At 28.7% G+C, this 19,041-nt stretch overlaps 3 protein-coding genes across 3 annotated transcripts; all 3 read right to left on the bottom strand.

Moving 5' to 3' along the window:
* Positions 1-2,276: 2,276 nt before the first annotated feature.
* On the bottom strand, positions 2,277-3,415 carry LOC148230126 (trypsin-1-like). The gene is made up of 4 exons (XM_088196346.1): positions 3,319-3,415; positions 3,044-3,248; positions 2,711-2,966; positions 2,277-2,626 (listed from the first exon to the last, which is right to left on the bottom strand). The coding sequence occupies exons 1-4, from the start codon at positions 3,362-3,364 to the stop codon at positions 2,333-2,335; spliced, it is 801 nt and encodes a 266-aa protein (XP_088052472.1). The 5' UTR covers positions 3,365-3,415; the 3' UTR covers positions 2,277-2,332.
* Positions 3,416-8,410: 4,995 nt separating this feature from the next.
* Positions 8,411-9,680, bottom strand: LOC148230125 (trypsin-like). The gene is made up of 4 exons (XM_088196350.1): positions 9,635-9,680; positions 9,398-9,578; positions 9,078-9,330; positions 8,411-8,738 (listed from the first exon to the last, which is right to left on the bottom strand). Exons 1-4 carry the CDS (start codon positions 9,678-9,680, stop codon positions 8,436-8,438), a joined length of 783 nt encoding a protein of 260 aa, XP_088052476.1. The 3' UTR covers positions 8,411-8,435.
* A 5,569-nt stretch (positions 9,681-15,249) lies between these two features.
* Positions 15,250-18,662, bottom strand: LOC148230124 (trypsin-4-like). The gene is made up of 4 exons (XM_088196349.1): positions 18,594-18,662; positions 18,276-18,471; positions 16,319-16,568; positions 15,250-15,721 (listed from the first exon to the last, which is right to left on the bottom strand). Exons 1-4 carry the CDS (start codon positions 18,631-18,633, stop codon positions 15,413-15,415), a joined length of 795 nt encoding a protein of 264 aa, XP_088052475.1. The 5' UTR covers positions 18,634-18,662; the 3' UTR covers positions 15,250-15,412.
* Positions 18,663-19,041: the final 379 nt, after the last annotated feature.

Raw genomic sequence — 19,041 nt, 5'->3', positions numbered from 1 at the left:
GATTTGTAAATAATATTTTGACCACTTTTATTCATTTTTTCATGGTGAAACTTTCCATTATTAATTATAATGTTTCACTTTAAGGTATTCGTTGCAAAAAATATAATAAAGTTATTTAATTATTAAGTTATAAATTGTTTAAGCTGGTTCGCGACTTCTGGGCCATTTGTATTTAGCTGCTGACACGTTTACTTTACTGTATGACTTGCAAGCAGTTTTATCAACTCCTAAAACAGATTTTATATTTATATATATCTTTCTATAAAATATTTAAAAGAAATCCTTTGTAATATAAAGTTTTAAATGAAAATTTCAGTTTTGTGTCTACTTTTTCGACTTTAATTTAGAAGTGTCTATTCTTCAGGAACTAAATAATAATAGGACTAGATGTTTGTTTATTATTTTTAATGATGTAATAGATATCAATATAAAAATAGTTATAGATAATTATATCACATAAATAGTGGATAATACAAAATATTTAGGAGTAACTTTAGATAAAAGTAAAAAATAGATTTATTATCTGGTATAAAAAATAAATTAAAATATTTTTGTAATATTATATATATTACATATGTAACGAGAAATAAAGACGTTGTTTACATAATTAAAAATATGTTGAACGCATTACCAAACTCCTCTTTTATGTGCAGCTACGCTTCGGAATTTATTTTAATTTTTTGTTTTTTGTTGTGGGTGGTCTAATGTTTGTTATTTATTGTGAATCAGCGAAGCACTTGCAACGTAAAATTTATTTTATAGTTCCCCAGAAATACACATAAATTATGTTTATTTTATAATTTTATCGTATAAACATATGCAGATCTAGATTTATTGTTATATCCGCATTATTTAATCAGTTAGTTATATTTTTTATCATAAAAATAATAACTAATAAAATACTTGAGTTTTAAATGTGATTATTTGAAGATCAAATACAAGATCTTTGTCAAGACCAAACTTTAAGTAGTATGATAACACTTATGAACAAAATATATAAGTATATATTTAGTAGACGATAATTTAAATATACTTTTGATTAAATATATACAGTTCTTATTGTAGAAATTTACAGTATATTGCTCTTATTATATTTCTACTTGATATGATAATTTTCATATATATAGATACACAATACACAAACAACAATGAAACAATAGATTCATGACGTACTTTATTACATACCCTAATTCCACCCAAAATATTTTCTTTGAATCCCATTACTTTATATAAATTGCTCTTTTACTCCACATATCTTAAGTTTTCAAAAGTCTATTGCCACAAATATTAAACTTAGGTATTGACTCTTGATTTTTATATTTTGTTTGTTAATTCGGTTATTTTTTGTTTATGTATCTTAATATTATTAAATCGCTAAACTATTTTTAATTTCCAGTTTATTGCTATTTTTTATTTATTGTATTTTTTTTATCTCATTATGTTGTTTACGTATACAAATGTATGCGAGAGAGGAGCGATACATGCGCGTAAAAATATTCGTTGTCTCGCTTGTTCTTGTTGAAGAGGCATTGCTCATTTCAAAGTTTTTTGTCTGTTTCACATCCGGCCATAAAAATAAATATTTTGCCTCATTTCGCACAAAATAATAAAAATGTAATATCACAGTAGCTCATACAGTATGATTGTGTTAGTTCCAGCGTCCGTGTGTTTTGGATAAAAAGTGGAAGCTGTGATGTTCACTGCTTACATACTTTATCATTCATAAATTATTATAAAAATTTTTTTTAAACATATATGTATTTTAAACCATTTGAGTTAAATAGTTTATTATACTAAAGGGTAATTTAACTTCAGTCTCTGAACTTTCTTAAAAATTAAATGGTCCAATTATTAAAAAAAGCCGAATAAAAAAATAATTCAGATAATGTTCTAAATATATAAATTAAAAACACGATCAAAAGCGTCGAAACCTGCTTCTGTAGATATTTTTCTAACAAATAATTTATGGAGATGCTCTTGATTTTAATTCACTTGGGTAGTAATGACAAACAAATATTAAGGTCCAAAATATGTATATATTATAAAATAAAAAAAGTTCGTATTATACTCTGAATATTAAAAAAACACACAGATTTAAGAATATCTTCGGATCAAACATTTGATTTAAAAAAAGTTAGCAAACTTAAGATTAATCAACCTTTACATTTATTTTCTGCTTCTCTAATTAAACGTGCTTATAATTTTATATAGGTATAATATTATTCTGGTATAGAAAAAATTAAGTTCAAACATTAAATAGGAAATAAAGAATTAGCCGCATTTATTTATAAAAGTATATTTTTAATAAAAAAATATATACAATATTTTTTATTTAGACTTGGCTATTGATCCAATCGATGAATGTTGGAACTCTAGCCCATACTCCTGGGTATCCAGCACGAGCGCATCCACTTCCCCATGATGTCACACCGAAGAGGACTCCGTTGATAGCCAAAGGACCACCAGAGTCTCCCTGGCAAGCATCTTGACCTCCTTGTTCGAAGTTTCCAGCGCACATCATCCTATCGGTGATCTTGTTGACGTATTTGTATGCATCGGCGCATTTCTCTTGGTTCACTGTTGGGATTGTGACCTTTTGCAGGGTCGAAACTGTACCGCCACCCTCCTAAAAAAAATCAAAGAAATAAGAGAAACATTCAAATGCTATGGAAAAACTAGCAAAGATATATTTATATTAAATTTATATTACCCTTGTTGATCCCCATCCTGTGATGAAAGCAGGTGATCCATCATTAATTTCCTGGCCTTGGCTTGGAAGAGGGATTGCTGCAGTGCTAACACCATCCATGGAAATTGGATTAGCCAAGTAATAGATCGAGATATCGTAGTCGATGGTAGAATAGCTGAACTGAGGATGTATGGAGAACTTTTGAACATCGATCACTTGACCGCCTGATGTGCTTTGGGTTGAGCCGACACGGATTTTCCAGTTGGAGGCAGATGATCTTAAAAATGTAATAAAAGAAACATGTTAAATATTGAAAAGAAAATTGGTGAGCTAACGGTACATGAAAATAATTACCCATAGGGGCAGTGAGCAGCTGTGATGACTATATTGGCAGACATGATAGATCCTCCGCAGGACTGGGAATAAGATCCTCCAGGTCTTCCGTAGAGAAGAGCTACTTGGTAAGGAGCATCAGAGATGTCGGCATTCTGTCCTCCGACAATCTTTCCATTCCTCTGCCAATCCATAGCCAGGATTGGCTTATTTGGAAGCCATGCGCCTTAAATCAGAAAATAGATTTATTAATAAAAATAATTATTTAAAAATACATGTATGCAAGTTATTCTTACCATAGGCGCTGACGAAGAAGAAAGTTACTACCAAGAAACGGAACATCTTAATGCTTTTGAGTCAAGTATGAAATGTGATGATTTCTGTGAGGCTTATATACTTATTTTATATTCTATAATCGCAGTTAATCAAAATGATTATATTATTTATCGCTTTTCTGTCTCTCTTGATATTTTATTCTTATTCTTATCGCATTGGTTTTTTATGAAAAGAAAGATTGTATTGTCTACTCTTAATCCAATATTATTTTTTTAAAAAGGAACCATCTTTAAAATTGCTTTAAATGATTTAAATGCTACTCCTATTTATTAGTATTTAATTAAAATCTCTGTTGTGTTTAATTTGTGGTATTTAATAAAACTCTCTTACATTGCAAGTTTAGATGAACTCAAGAATAATCTATAAATATTTTTAAAATATCCCATTGATACGACAATGTAATCACAGATAAATCGATATGTGGGAAAAACCGATGTATTTTCAGAGTCGCCTAAAATAAATTTGCAATTCATGATATCAAAGTATGACATATTTAATTTAATAATTTATGATTAATTCTGTGTTACATAGGTAATTCCAAAAATCTTGTATTTCTTAACAAATATGTTTCTGCTTTATATGTTTTATTATAAAAATATACTGTAGAGAGCTACACGTGTCAACGCAATTTAGTTAAAGACTAATGCGAATGTATTAGATTATCTTTGTGAATGTTTAGTTTGAATTACTGGCACGTGTAAGATAATAGATAATTAAAACTATATTTGCTGTTCGTCTTACTTCTTTTACGAGATCGCACTGCTGCAATAGCTTCATGTGTATAATTCTAGGAATAAGCAATGGGTTTTTGAACTGCTTTGGAAGTTCAGGATTCAAGTTCAGGAAGTTTTGGATTTAATGGTTTAATGTATAATGTTAATAAATACATGTGCCTTTCTTAATTCAAAAAGAGTAAATTTTCAAACAAAATGTAAATACCATATATTATTATTTGTCATCAATTTACTGCAGCTATTCTAAAATTGTGTTTTTTTAATCTTTAATTTAGATTAACAGTACCTGTAAGTAATAAAACGCTAGACTGAAAGACGAACAATCAGTGAAATATATAGTATTAGTTATAAGCTATAAAGTATTATAATTTACAATTAATATATGAGCCTTAGATTTTGAAAGTGGGGTAAGTCCATATTATGTTATTATTGGATAATTAATTAAAAAATTATATTCGCGTTATTTAAACGAAGAACGTGTTTTTAATAAAGCATAATGGACTTATCTTATTTTCAAAAGCAACGACTTTATGAAAAAGTTAATGTCCTGTTTTTAAGAGTTTAATTGTAATAAGAATAAATTAAATAATTTATTTCTTTACTTCACTACTTTATTTCAACACTTTAAAATTTTTTTAGAAAATGTGCAATTAACAAAAAGTTTATTATTATTTTATAGAAAAAAGAACAACAAAAAGGAAAAAATGAATAATTATATACATAGCACACAACAACATAAATACATAATACCAAAATATCAAAAGGAATAGTACTATTATTTTTTTTAATTAAGATGGTGCAAATTTTTCAAGTGCCCATGATGTATGGGTGATATATAATGTAATAAATCCATTATATCTTCAGTAATAGGACTAGTTTTTCCATTCAATGATGGCAATATTATTTTGTCGAAAATCTTTGGCCTACCCTGTTTTGGCGATAAATCAATAGTCTTAAATTGTGAACCACTTTCGATTTACGTTTACAATTCGATTTATACGGCGCGTTTCTTAAAACTCGTATCGAAGATTTTCAGCCAGTTGATAGTCTCGCTTTTTTACTTTTTTTCCTGTTTTCAAAATTTTCACTTTTCATTTCCTGTAATAAAAATGGATTTTGTTTGCGACATGTTTGTATTATTTTTTGTAATAATCGTTGGGAATGTACAGATTGGTTTTTTGAATAGCCATTTCTACTACACTAAAATCGCCATTACTTGGCAAAAATGAATGTCCTGATAATACGAATTTATGGTCAATAATAAATATACTGTTATCACTAGACCAAACAATTTTCATCCACATTAAGGCCAACTTTATATTTTTATTTTGGTCAGTGCACATATCGCTATAAGCGATAACACGTTTTTGAGTTGTCACATTTTGTAGATGTTTTAAACAGCAAGAAGTTACTTCTTGTGATCTTCTGGATGCAGTTGGCTTATCCCAGGTATACATATGAATTTCATCATCATGTAAATTGTGGAAACACTGATTTAAAACATACATGTTTCGTCATAGTATGAAACAGAAACTGTCAGTTTGGGGTATGGTAGTGCTTTATGCAAATCAAATGTAAAAGTAAAATAGTTTCCTTAGTTTTATGAAGCTATCGCTTTATCTTCTTGTAAGGCTTTTCTAGCTAGTTCGGCATCTTTTAAATGAAGTTCGTGATGTTTCATCAGATTTGTTTTTTCTTAAATATTGCGTGACGTTTTAATTTGCATATTGAGCGAATCGCACGTGCCTTTACGTGGATGATGAAAGTGCAAATTAAATTCTGAGTTAAAAATATTCCTATAATTTTTCTCCTTAACATAATTTTATTTTCCTTACATTTAACAACGTATAAATTATACATATTTATAAAGTTCAAATACTTTCTATTTGAATTGTAAGACCTTGTGTAATGGCTTTCTGATTGATGTGTTCCTTCACGCGTTTTACTGCTTCCTCATTGATTTTCCTGGGGGAACCTTCCATTCTACCACGATATATTCTCTTCCTTCAAAAAAAAAATCTTTTGCATACTAATTTTTTTACTTCTTTGGTATCTAAATAATATTTAAAACTGCAAGTCTTTTCGTACCCCTGTAATTTCTCGGTCGCATTCTACTATTAACACACTTCTGTGTAAAACCACTAGTCTGTAAGACTCCAAAATTTAAAAAAATTAAAAACTAACTACCATAGCACGCTTTTCAATCTTTATTAAAATTATTTTATTTTGGGTGGATTTGCCTCACTTTCAAAATCAACAAACAATTAATATAATTGATCAAAAAAAATTACTAGTAAAAAAAATACACTGTTATTTATAGATATGATTATGAATTGATTTAAAACAGATTGAAGAAAATTTCTAATGAAAATTAGCTCAAACTCTTTTTTTTAACAAAATGGATTTGCTCCACTTCAACCTAAAATCAACGGTCCATATGTCGCTTTGCAGCTGGTGCTGATTTTTAATATATCTTTTTTAATTGAAATTTGCATTTTTGTAAATTAAAATTCTAAGCCAATGGCCTCTGGATTATCAGTCCAACGCCATTATAGGTATGTATAGCAGAGTAAGATTTTATTAAGACCGATAATAAAATTTTCACGAAGAAAATATTGTTTAATGCAGTTATTTCCAAATTATTTTAAATGCAGAACCTTTTATGCCTGCACTACACTCTCTGGAAGTTGGCCAAGGTTGGCCAAGGACAGAATATAGTGGGTTACTTCGGTAGAGTTCGGTTCTGTCCACTCTAAAATCTCTCTGAAGTTGTCCGAGGCTACCGAGAACGGAAGGTAAAGTTGGGGTAATTCAGTCGACTTGGCCAGCTTCGAGCGCTTCCGAACATTGTCGGCAAAAGAACCGAAGTCGGAGCTGCTCTTTCGAGCGCGAGTGGTGAGATACTTACCCTTTCGCTCTCGTGTGTTAAGTGACGATAGTGAGAGAGAACGAGTAACTCGGTTCAATTTCAGTATGCGCGTAGGCGTCCTATGGTTAAAACGCATGTCGAGCGCTGCATCGTGGTCACGTGGTCAAGTTATAATACCACATGCTTGTCGGGGACTTCAACAGACTTTTACTGTCATCTTAGAATATTTTAGGGCACCAAAAGGGATAAATTATATTTTTGATAGTATATTCTTTTAACAAATATCGTTGTTATATTTTTTTTTATATAAAATTAAATAATTAAAAAATAATTAATGGTACTTTTGTTAAAAAAAATCGTTTCGAATAGCCTAGATCGGTTTAATAAATGTCACACCATAACAAAATCTTATTTAGAATCGATGGCGACCAATTCTAGGATAGTCACAGATGTGGTGTTCGTATTCTGAAGTATCATTTTTATGCCTTATGGCATTTTGTAAAAGCCGACAAAGATTTTGCGTAAAGTTTTCACTGATTATTGTATTGGTGCGTGCCACACAAACTTTTATAATTATCAGTAGCGTAATTTTAATAATATGACAATTTAAAAATTGCGATTATTTGGCATATTTTTCAATCGCCCGCAAATATGCGAGCTGTACGTGACAAAAACCGCCGTCTCGACGGCATATGAAATTTGCGACAGTGTGGTCGCTTATTCGAAGTCGTAGGTTTTGGCAGTCTTCAGTTGTAACTTCGTTTTGGACAACTTCCAGAGAGTGTAGTGCAGGCATTATGTAAAATACAATTTATTAAACTGCAGCTGGGGCCGGTTTTTTTAATAATAGCGTAATTTTATAAATATTACTTCGAGTGGCGTTGTCGGGGCTCGAACCCGCAACTTCAGAGTTACTAGTCTGAGACGTTACAGACTACGCTAATCCATGTTAAAAGTAGTTTTATTTTTAAGAAAAACCTTGTTGTTTTAATAAATTTTAAATGCTAATTTTAAAACTGCTACTATAGTATTTTTTTATTTTTTTTTACATATAATTGCTTTTGTTTGTGTACTTATATTTTTTTAAATATATTAAATCATTTCATGATTATGAAAAATTTATTTAAAATAACTCTTTTATATTATGATTTTTATATGTATATCTTAAAGTTGATCTTGATCTTTAAGATATTTTTAAAGGTCTTTTAAAAGATATATAAATCATGGCTAAATTCAACAATGATACACAATATTTATAGTAGCCGATCAGATTAAAACATATAAATTCTATAAATATTTTTAGGAATGTATTATATTATATAACTTTTGGACATTACAGATTACAGTTATCTCTCGAGTGTCTTCATAGTTTTCGCTCAGCAAAAACACGATAAGATTAACCAGCACCATTTTTTAGTTTCGGATTGGTTTTTAAATAAGTTACACACATTTTTAATATTCAAGTTTTTATTTTTCATTGATACTTGCTCATGTTTTCGTCGATCCAGGTTCTGAAAGCTGGAACTCTGCCATAGACTCCGGGGAAATTGGGACGGGCGCACCCTTGTCCCCAAGAGGTTATTCCAATCAACTCTCCGTCTATGGCAAGAGGACCGCCAGAATCTCCTTGGCAAGAATCTACACCACCTTTCAAATAACCAGCACAGATCATTCTAGGAGTTATCTCGTTTATGACAATATAAGCGATTTGACAGTCTACGTAGCTGACGATAGGCAGTGTCGCTTTTTGCAGTTTGTTTGAAAGTCCACCACCTTCCTGAAAATAAAAAAAAATATTTATAAATAACGTATACTACATAACAAATTTAAATTTAAAGATGTTGTGAATATTAGATAGAAAATAATTAAACAGATTACAAATACAGTAAACTACTGAAAGTCAAAATTTACATTTTGAGGACTAATGAAAGACACTACTGTATCCATATTGTACGTATAATCTATGTATTCTGGGTATTTAAGACCGTTTTGTTTTTTAAAGAAATATATGGTTCTTAAAGTATACATTGTAGAAATATATTTGAACGCCAAATAAATATCTTTCCTAAGATCAATTTTTAATTATAGATTTTTTTATAGTGATGCTTATATTTACCCTGATTGAACCCCATCCGGTTATAGTAGCCAAAGTGTCATCAGCTACTGGTTGATTCTGCTTTGGCAGAGCAATTGGTTTGGTTGTGATTCCATCGAAGATGATCGGTTGTGAAGTAATAAATAAAGCAACGTCATAGTCAATTGTAAATCTATTATATTGCGGATGAGAGATGATGTTTGATATTTCTGCAAATTGACTTCTATAACCGTACGTGGAACCGATGCTCGCTCTCCAATGTTGAGCTAGAGTCCTAAAATATTTAAAAATGTTTTAGTATAACATTTTACTATTAGTTTGATACTATATATTATTTATACTTTTCAGCACAATGAGCAGCACTGACTATGACCCTAGAGCTGACAATTGATCCACCGCAAGTGTGAGAAAAAGAACTTCCTGTACTGCTGTGTAGTAGAGCTACTGTATAAGGAGCTTCGGAGATGTCAGCATCTTGGCCTCCAACAATCCGGTTCCTGTCCAATTCAGGAAGTACCCCTCCTTTAAGATTAAATACATTAGCATCAAATTAATTTAATATAATATATTTTTTATACCTTGTACAATCACCGCCAAAAATAATATCGTTAAATAACGCAACATGGTTTCGAATTGAAATGATTACTTCTGGAATTAATATCTTTTATATATGCATCAAAAATCACAGATTTTAGATTATAAATCACGTTTAAACAATCTTAAATCTTAGATCTATTTTTTAAGTAATCATCTAAGAATCTTTTAAAATAACAAAGATTTGGATGTTGCGATATAAATGTTTCTGAGTACATAGTTTTAGAGTATTGTCATTGTGTTCAATGACAATAGTAGTTTGTGTTTTATTTTGTATTAATCATATGTGCTAAATAGCATTATAATTAGATATGTAGGTCAAATGATTGGATTAAAACAATTTTTATATGTATTTTAACTGTGCGGTACCAATTATTGGTACACGTGTTTATTTTTGTGCAAATTATTAATTATTTTTTAGATTTAAAAGTTAAAATTATTAGTAATATAAATAGACTTCGTGGCTATGCATTGTAAAAATCTGCAAGTCATCTTGATGATCTTAGCGATTAATGTAGACCAGATCTAATGATCAAAGTGGAAGCAGCTACTTTTCTCTGCACTTATAGCGTCATATGTGTCATATGAGCTTTAAGAGCTGTAATACATATATTGTACTATTATAGCTATTGACATGTGCAGTACTTCTTAGGTTGCATTCATCCGGCTATATTAAAATTTGTAAATATTTAGTTAAAGAACGACTTTTTTGTTTAAAAAAATAAAACTGGCAAACAGTCGGTTATCTTAAAAGCATCACATTCTTTCATTACTTGTTCCGTTTACAATATACACATTTTAGGCGTTTATTGCATTGGAAAGTAAAAAAATAATCATATTGTTAGTCCGTTATTCTTTAATAAAAATTTAACAAGCCGCTAAAACGCTGCTTTTTTTAGTACGAGTGTCGAAACTAAAAATAAATTAAATGCTATGTATTACGGATCCTACGTATTGAAAATCCAGATCCTCTTTAAAAAATAATTGTCTTAACGCAAAAGTACTTTTCTAAAATATTTACATGCCCTCTTTTGCCAAATATCCTCCTAGCTTTGTAATGTACATAGTATCAAAGCATATCAGTTGTTTAAAAAATATTTTAACTTCATTCAAGTGCATTTTTTAGACATTTAATTTTTTTATATTTTCAGCATTCAATATTTAATATTGTGCATTAACTATATAATTAAAATACTAAAAAGGCATTAAAATTACTCTTTATTTATTAAAGATATTAGTATGAAAATTATTATATAAATAAAAGTGAATAGAAATGTCATATAAATAGAAAAAGCCAATATAATAACAGAATATTTCAATTTATATTTACCAAAACACTCTTTTTCTCACTATCTGCCTTTTAAATATATTTTTACTTAAGGTGTTTGGTGATTTCGGTTTTACCTGTAGGTAAAACCAAAACATACATATTATGCTGAATCATTACTCTTTAGTTAATAAATATATAATATATTTTAGAGCGAAAAATATTATAAATAGAAAAATCTAATACAATAACAGAATATTTTAATTAAAACTTTTCTGCCTTCTAAACACAAGATTTGTTTTTTCCTATCTTGTAAATATATTTTTTATATTTAGCATATCTAAATATGGTAAAACAATAATATTTTTATGGGATTTTGGGACCCCTCGTGTAGTATACGTGCGTGGAAGTGAAAATGTCTAGCTGATTGCGTAGTACCCAAAGACAAATATTGTGGCGGAAGCGGTATACTCTGAAGTTGCATGACAGCGGCAGAAACAAAAACCTTATACACTTGCGAGGGTAGTGTGAATAGTGACATTTCTATTTCAATGTTGGAATCCACTTTAATCGATTCCTACAAGAAAACATTTCCAAGTACAGACCACACTACCATCCAATTCCAGCAAGACAACGCTACGTGACATACTTCACTAAAAATCAGGGGTTATTTTGCGTCTTTGGATTTAGTGATTTTAGGATTTGTTTTGCTGCTTAGAGGCACAATTTAAATAAAAGGTTGCCCAACACAATTGCAAACCCAAAATTAAGCTACGAAAAAATTGCAGATGGAATGAAGAAACTTGTCTCTGTCCACCTGTAAGTCATTAGTTGACAGTATGCCAAAAAGGGTTGCAGCTGTAATTAAAGCTAACGATGGGCTTAATAATTATTAAAAATAAGCTTGAAAAATCTCGATCTATTTTTTATTTATATTTTAAGATATAACACATTTATTGGGGTGCCCCATTATTATGGCTAAGCCTGTATATCATTTCAAATCTCAATGGATTTCTGTGTTAAGAATAAGCCATTGTGTTTCAATTTAATCTGATGATTATTTATTTGTCTAGAATTTCTGTATGTATGATTTTAATAATTTGGTTTTCTGCTTCGTAAATAGTGGTATTATGTTTTCATAGTAAAACTTTACTTATCATTTAAATATATCTTCCCAGAATTTATTTCCAAATATTTTATTACAGAGTTGACGTGGTGATTAACTGCTGATTAAACATATAGCTTATCATGAAAAAGAAGATATCGAAAAGTTCTTTAAAATAACTAGAAATATATGCATGCAAAATTCATTGTGTTTTGAAACTCCCCAGACTGTATACAGATTTTTAAATTTACCATATTTCTTGAAAACATCTAAAAATTTATTATACATAATTCACTTATTCCAGTGTTTCTTCCAATCTGCAAAATATTTTACTTCAGCTGGATCAGAGATTTTGTTGCATTTTATATATAAAAGAAAAAAGTCGCATGATATTTAGTGAATTCGATAAATTTAATCATTTTTTAGATTTTAAACATTGAGTTGCATCACCCATTGTTACTTTCTAAGTAATACTTTGAAAAAGTTTTTTATTTCTTAGTTGAATTGTGATTGTTCGATTTGTTGCTGAATTCTGATAAAAAAAATTCAAATTGCAAATTTAAATAAAAGTCTTAGCAAATAAAACAGATATACAATCATTTGATATCATTTAGATAATTAGCTATTTTTCAATGCTATTTTGATCATGATAAGTCGTGAATTAAATGAAAATATCAATAATGTATGTTTATTGTTTAAAATTGTTTTAACAATTAAATTAAAAATAAGATAAAAATAGATAATAGACAAAACTATCAACAATTTTTTTTCTATAAAAAAATTGAATGCTTCTAATCTTAACATAGATAAGAATACATTTATTTATATTAAGTCCGGCTTTGTCTTTTGAGATCTTCATAGGTCTTACTGATAAATATTTTTTTCGTAGAATATAGTAGGCAAAAATTACATTTTTTATGTTAAAAATACTTTAAAATGAAACTAATTTTTTCTAATGGTTATTAGGAGTGGAATTTATTTAGTATTACTAATAAATAGTAGTAGAATTCATTGCTCACTTTCTTGGTTTCCAGATGGTATTAAACGGTTTCCACACTTAGTAAGCTAGAAGACCCAGCACATCATGGACGACGTGGTTATCTCCAAAAGCATATTCAGTGATTGACTATACATATTTAATCACACCTGTAACTGTTGCAATGAACTCTTACTTCACTGATTGCTATGTCTGATATCTGCTACAGAATTTGCTACAGAAATCATGATGCTTTAGACCTTTCAATGAATTTTATTTAAAAAATAAATTAAAAAATCCTGATTCATTCTACTGTTATAAATGCAGAGAATATTTAAGGCTACTGCTGTGCATTAGAGTCTGCCATTTGTTTGCCACTATATTATTTTTACTTATATTATTAAAAAAAATTAAAGATCCTAAAGTTTCGATATTTTTTTTGTTTTTTTTTTATTTAGATATTATATTTAAATTTAAATTAAACAGAAATTAGTTAAAAAAAATTTGGATTACAAATAACTAAAAAAGAAATTATATGATTTAATTAAAACTAGATATGTAAAGTTAACCGATGTAATTTTAGGAATGTGAAAATCACACAGTTCTTGAAATTTTATTTATAAGTATTTATTATTAATAATTAAAAATATGTATTTTGTACTTTTATATTAATAATACCGATCAATTAAGGATAGTTAAAAAAATATTATAAAGGAAAATTATTATAATATAATAATTGTTTTAATTTTTAATAACGTAATTAGCTTACTTATTATTTTTTAAATATACTAAAAATACGCTTTATTTATTTTTAATAATTTAGTGATTTAAATAATTAATTTAAGTAATAAGAAAAATATTATTGTAAATTAAATTAATTAAATTAAATTATATAACAATAAGTATAATATCAATTATATGATATTAATATAAAATAATCTGTCTGTCTGTCATACATGTTGATTGGTAAATTCGATTGTGAAATTAAACAAATAATCTCGTAAGTACATAAAGCAGATTTTGATAATATAATATCTGCAATTATATAATAACACGAAACCAACGAACTGTTACGTTATGACTCAAATAATGATATTAATTTATGATTTTTATTTAATTAACAATATTATTAGACTGTAAAAATAAATTAGACTTTTACATTTATTGAATTTAATAACAATATTTATATTAATAAGAAACTTGAAAAAAACGTCAAATGGCAAAGATACAGTTGACACTCTGGAGCTACGTTAGTAGCATTGAGGCGGAGCGGCAGCGGGAGAATAAATATGTTCCTCTTATATGCGATGAACTGTTTTTATCAGAATAAAATTTTCCAGTATTATATTACCAGTTTAATTATTTTTAATTATATATTTTTTTTAATATTTTTGACGTAACTGGTAAGTAACTTTTTGGTCTGTAGGAAACAATATTATCTGCTTCTTTTCTTGGTTTCAATTATCAACCTTACATTGGGTTAAAAAGTAATTCAATTTAATTATCAAGTTAAAAACGATGGTCATAAATTAATGATTTTCAGCGGTTATTATTTTATCACTATATTGCACATATATATTTTTCTAATCTTCTTATATTAAGAATTTTTTAATTATTTTTTTATCTATGGTACTTAAAAAAAATGTAAATTTTATGTCACTATTCTAATAATTATTGCTTGTCATTGAGAAATAATTTAAATTTATTTGATAAGTCTGATTGGGGAAGATTGAGGGTTGAGGGTTTCTTATTCTCTTTGTTACCTTTCTAAACAAATATTCTAAGTAGCAGTAACGCATTAAATATCTTCTTGGATTGCCATGTTCTTTTTTTGCAATTAGTGTTTTTTTAGTTATTTTATTAAATAAAGTAATTTGCCTTTGTGGTGAGATGATCGTGTACATTTCTATTTTTTTCTTAGATTTTTTAACTATAATATTTACTTTATTCGTTATTTTTATCATTTTATTAAATCTAATATTATATTTAAAATCGGCATACAAAAGTCTAGTTAAATCAAAGTAAAACTCTTTTGTAAAAATAATAAAATATCAAAACAAAATTACCGCAAAAACTGATTTATATCGTAAATTTTAATTTTCAACTAAAAAATACGTTTAAAATATTACAAATAATTTAGCATTAATTAATAAAATCTATTGAAATTTTTGATAATAAATAAGCTACAATGATTATTAGATTTTAAAATGTACATTGTGCATAAAAATATTTTACAATATAATTTTGAGAAATAAAAGTTGAAGCTACAAATCAATGATTATTTTATTTTTAATTCAATTTTTTTTATTTTCTAAAATAGATTAACATTGATTAAATTTATAATATATTTCGAAATTTATATAATATAATATGATATATGATATAATATATTGTATAATTTATCCATTTCCTGATTATTTTTCTTCCGGATTATTTTTTTCAATCTCTTCCTCGATCCAATCCACAAACTCGGAGACCTTGCTCCAAACTCCAGGATATCCTGGCAAAACGCATCCCAATCCCCATGACGTAATTCCAACCACTTTATCTTCAATTACCAAAGGTCCTCCAAAATCACCGTAGCACGGTGACATATTTTTACCGCCAGCACAGAACATCCTCGAAGATATCGGGTTCAAAATAGCATATGTTTTTATGCACTCTTTTTGAACCATTGTCGGCATGATGATTTTGTGAAGTTCTGTCTCTGCATTTCCATTCACCTGTATTGTTTAAAATCATGTGAGTAATACAAATTGGACTAGAAGTAGCTATATCATTTAATACCATATTTATTATTTTATTTAGAAACATTAGTTGACGGGACCACATATCATCGTTGAGATGAAATTGGTTGCAAGACAGGATATTATAAAACTAATTGATTTATGTCATTTAGATGTCCTTCTCAGAAGCTATTTTTTTATCATCGGCGTAAAAAACCGATATTGCATAAAACAGTTTCGAAAGTCGTACACTTTAGTATAACAAAATATAAGGTCGTTTCATAGATATTTTGCCCGTGCAAGTGCACTAAAATGTGAAGCAATGGAGCAATAAAACAGATTGCACATTGCTAATTTTATTTTTAATGACAGTCTTGGACCAAAACATAAAGTCTGGTTCTACTCCGAAATATTGAGATTGGTCATAAGATCGAGGACTTATCTAGGGTATATAAGTCAGAACATCGTATTGATTTACTTTCTTTAGACACTTCAGTCAGAATATGACACATGACTATTATATCGCATAATTTTCGACTTGTAGTATAAGGGTTATCGAATATGTTTTTTACTAGTAAAATAAGCAATTCTCACCCCAGTTGCTCCCCATCCGGTTACAAGAGCATCAACATTTTCAGGAACTGTGTCACCTTGTTTTGGTAGCTGGATTGCTGAAACTTTGCTGTTAAATAGTAAAGGTTTTTCTAAAAAGTACAGAGCCACATCATAGTCCATATCATCGTCGAATAACGGATGCATCACAAAACTGGCTACATCTATGACTTGTCCACCAGAAATTGATGATGAAGAACCAGCTCTAACTTGCCATTGACTTGCTTTTGTACTGTAAATTAAAAATAGTTATTGTAATTGTTTAATTAAATAAGATTAAATTATACAAATTAATAAAATATATAATTTTATTTTATGCACTGCTTTTGTATTTATATATTATTTATTAAAATATAGATTTACGAATTTAATGAAATATTAAAATATCTGCGTAAATTTATCCAATGTAAATCATTTTTAAAATATATATTTATTTATTTGCGACTAGCTTCATGCGTTACACTTAAAAAGCCTTGTTTATATTATGTATTATTAATAATTTTACAACAGTTTTTAAAGCATTTGTAAAATATTCTATATGTTGTATTCGTAGCTTTGTCTGCATGATTTATTTGTTGGACTTATTAGAATTGTCTTAATCGAAACTAGGTCTACCCAAGTTTATTATAAGTTTAGATAAACTCTCGTGTGCCTCCATGTTGAAAGCAAAGTTCTGAATTGTGGAAGTTCCAGATGAAAGATCTTGATGGAAGTGTATTCCGAAGTGAAGTGTCGTGACTTGTTTTTTTAAACATTGAAAAAGTGATTTTGCTCCCTTGGGCCAATGCGATGATTTAGGGTGGCAACAGATTGTGTTGTTGTTTGTTACTTTTGCATATAGATCATAATTTATGTAGAAAAATATTTGCTAACGGTGTCATTGAGCCTTAGTATCTGTACTTTGTTTGGGTGCTGTATTATTTTTTTAAAAACCTGTACATGTATAAATATTAATACAATATAATTTAATATGTATGCTATGATATTATTCCATTGAATCTCAAACTGTAATAAGGAATATACACAATCCAGAGATTTGTGATATTTAAAGAACCTTCTTTTTGTGTTCCACCTATTTATTAGTGCATGCGTTTCTGAATATCGTTTGAAGTACTACATACAAAAACAATAGTATTGGGCAACTCCCAAATAAGCACAGCTTCTAAATATTCTAGCATCTGTTGGATAGTAGTTAATTTGTTCTACTAGTAAGCCATCCATCAGTGTGAGAAAGCAAGGGACCCTTCTTGGGTTAAAACCCAAGCCCTTGAGAAGTGACCCCTCGGGCTGGCCATCTGAGGTAGAGCTCGAAGCACTACCTAGGACGAGCAAAGCATAGAAAATGGTGAGGGACCCGTTCACCCGGCCGTCACAAGCTGTGTGCCCACCCATAAGGGTTGAGCTCGTTTGGCCTTATTACCAATGGATTGTATGTAAATATACATCTGGTGAAAGTATCGTGGTCTAGTAAAAAAATATTATTGTAAATATTTTTAAAATCTCCGATCATAAAGTGCGCTTCTTAAACGTTGGCGTGTCAAATAAATTTTCATATGCAAACTAACAGATATTTATTACATTTTTAAAAGTTCATACTGTGACAATAACTAATATAAGCGTTTGAGTTACAATTGTGAGTATATAAAAAAAATATTAAGTGAGAAATTTATATTTTTTTTAAAAGTTCTATAGTCCACATAATATATCAAATTAAATTGCTTTAAAATTTATTTTATATTGAATTTTAAAACATTTTTCAAAAACTGTACAATTAGTTAAAGAGTTTCTAATCACCTTTTATTTATTTCAGATTATTTTAATAGCTTAACCAGATTCTAGACCATAAAATTAAAAGTTCTGACTTATTATGCTTGTTTATAAAGAACATATGGCAAGCAAGTTAAGCAAAATTTTAAAAATATACTATACTACTACTTACCGTTCAGGACATTGAGCTGATGTTAATATAACGTCTTCGCTCAGTATTGTTCCTCCGCAAACTGATAAATATTCGCCAGTCCTTTTCCAGTCAAGCATAAGTGAAACTTGGTAGGGTGCTTCCGATATGTCAGCTTCATCTCCTCCCAAAATCCTGGGACTCCAACTACCCTTACCTCCAAAAGGTACTGCTCCGCCTGAAATTCCAAATAATTTCATTAATAAAATAAAGTTTCAGATTGATAGCTACTATTAATTTCGAATAAAAGATATAGATATTTTGGGGTTAAGGTAAAAAAGTATATGTCAAATAAACAACCACAAGCGGCGAGGCAAAGCACTAGCAAAAACCGAGACATGTTGACTGATTGAAATTCGATAATGTCGTTCGTCTTATATTATATTCTGTCGTTTTCCAATTTAGTTGACAAATCACAGTCGCGAAATCTGAGCGATAAACATTTGAAGATCAGATATCTAAAGTAAATCAGGGGCGATTTTGAATAACATGTTTTTATATATTGTTTTCTACAATCATCTTAGAAATCTATTTTAAATAATTCTTTAAGGTCATCAGCAAAAAGTAAATAACTATAAATAAAGAAATGATAAAAATAATGAGTTCCACCATTCAAAACCAAGAGTAATTGAGGAAATCCCATAATGCATCACCATAAAGATGGACAAAATAATGCTTACATATTAAGCAGACACTTATCTGAGGAATTCATAAATCTAAATTAATTCAGCTTTAAACCATGTATCTA

The sequence above is a fragment of the Plectrocnemia conspersa genome, unplaced genomic scaffold, assembly GCF_051122295.1.
Source record: "Plectrocnemia conspersa isolate PC_06_02 unplaced genomic scaffold, ASM5112229v1 ptg000011l, whole genome shotgun sequence".
Classification (NCBI taxonomy): Eukaryota; Metazoa; Arthropoda; class Insecta; order Trichoptera; family Polycentropodidae; genus Plectrocnemia; species Plectrocnemia conspersa.
Note: the sequence above shows the minus strand (reverse complement) of the source record. Positions and strands in the feature narration are given on the sequence as shown.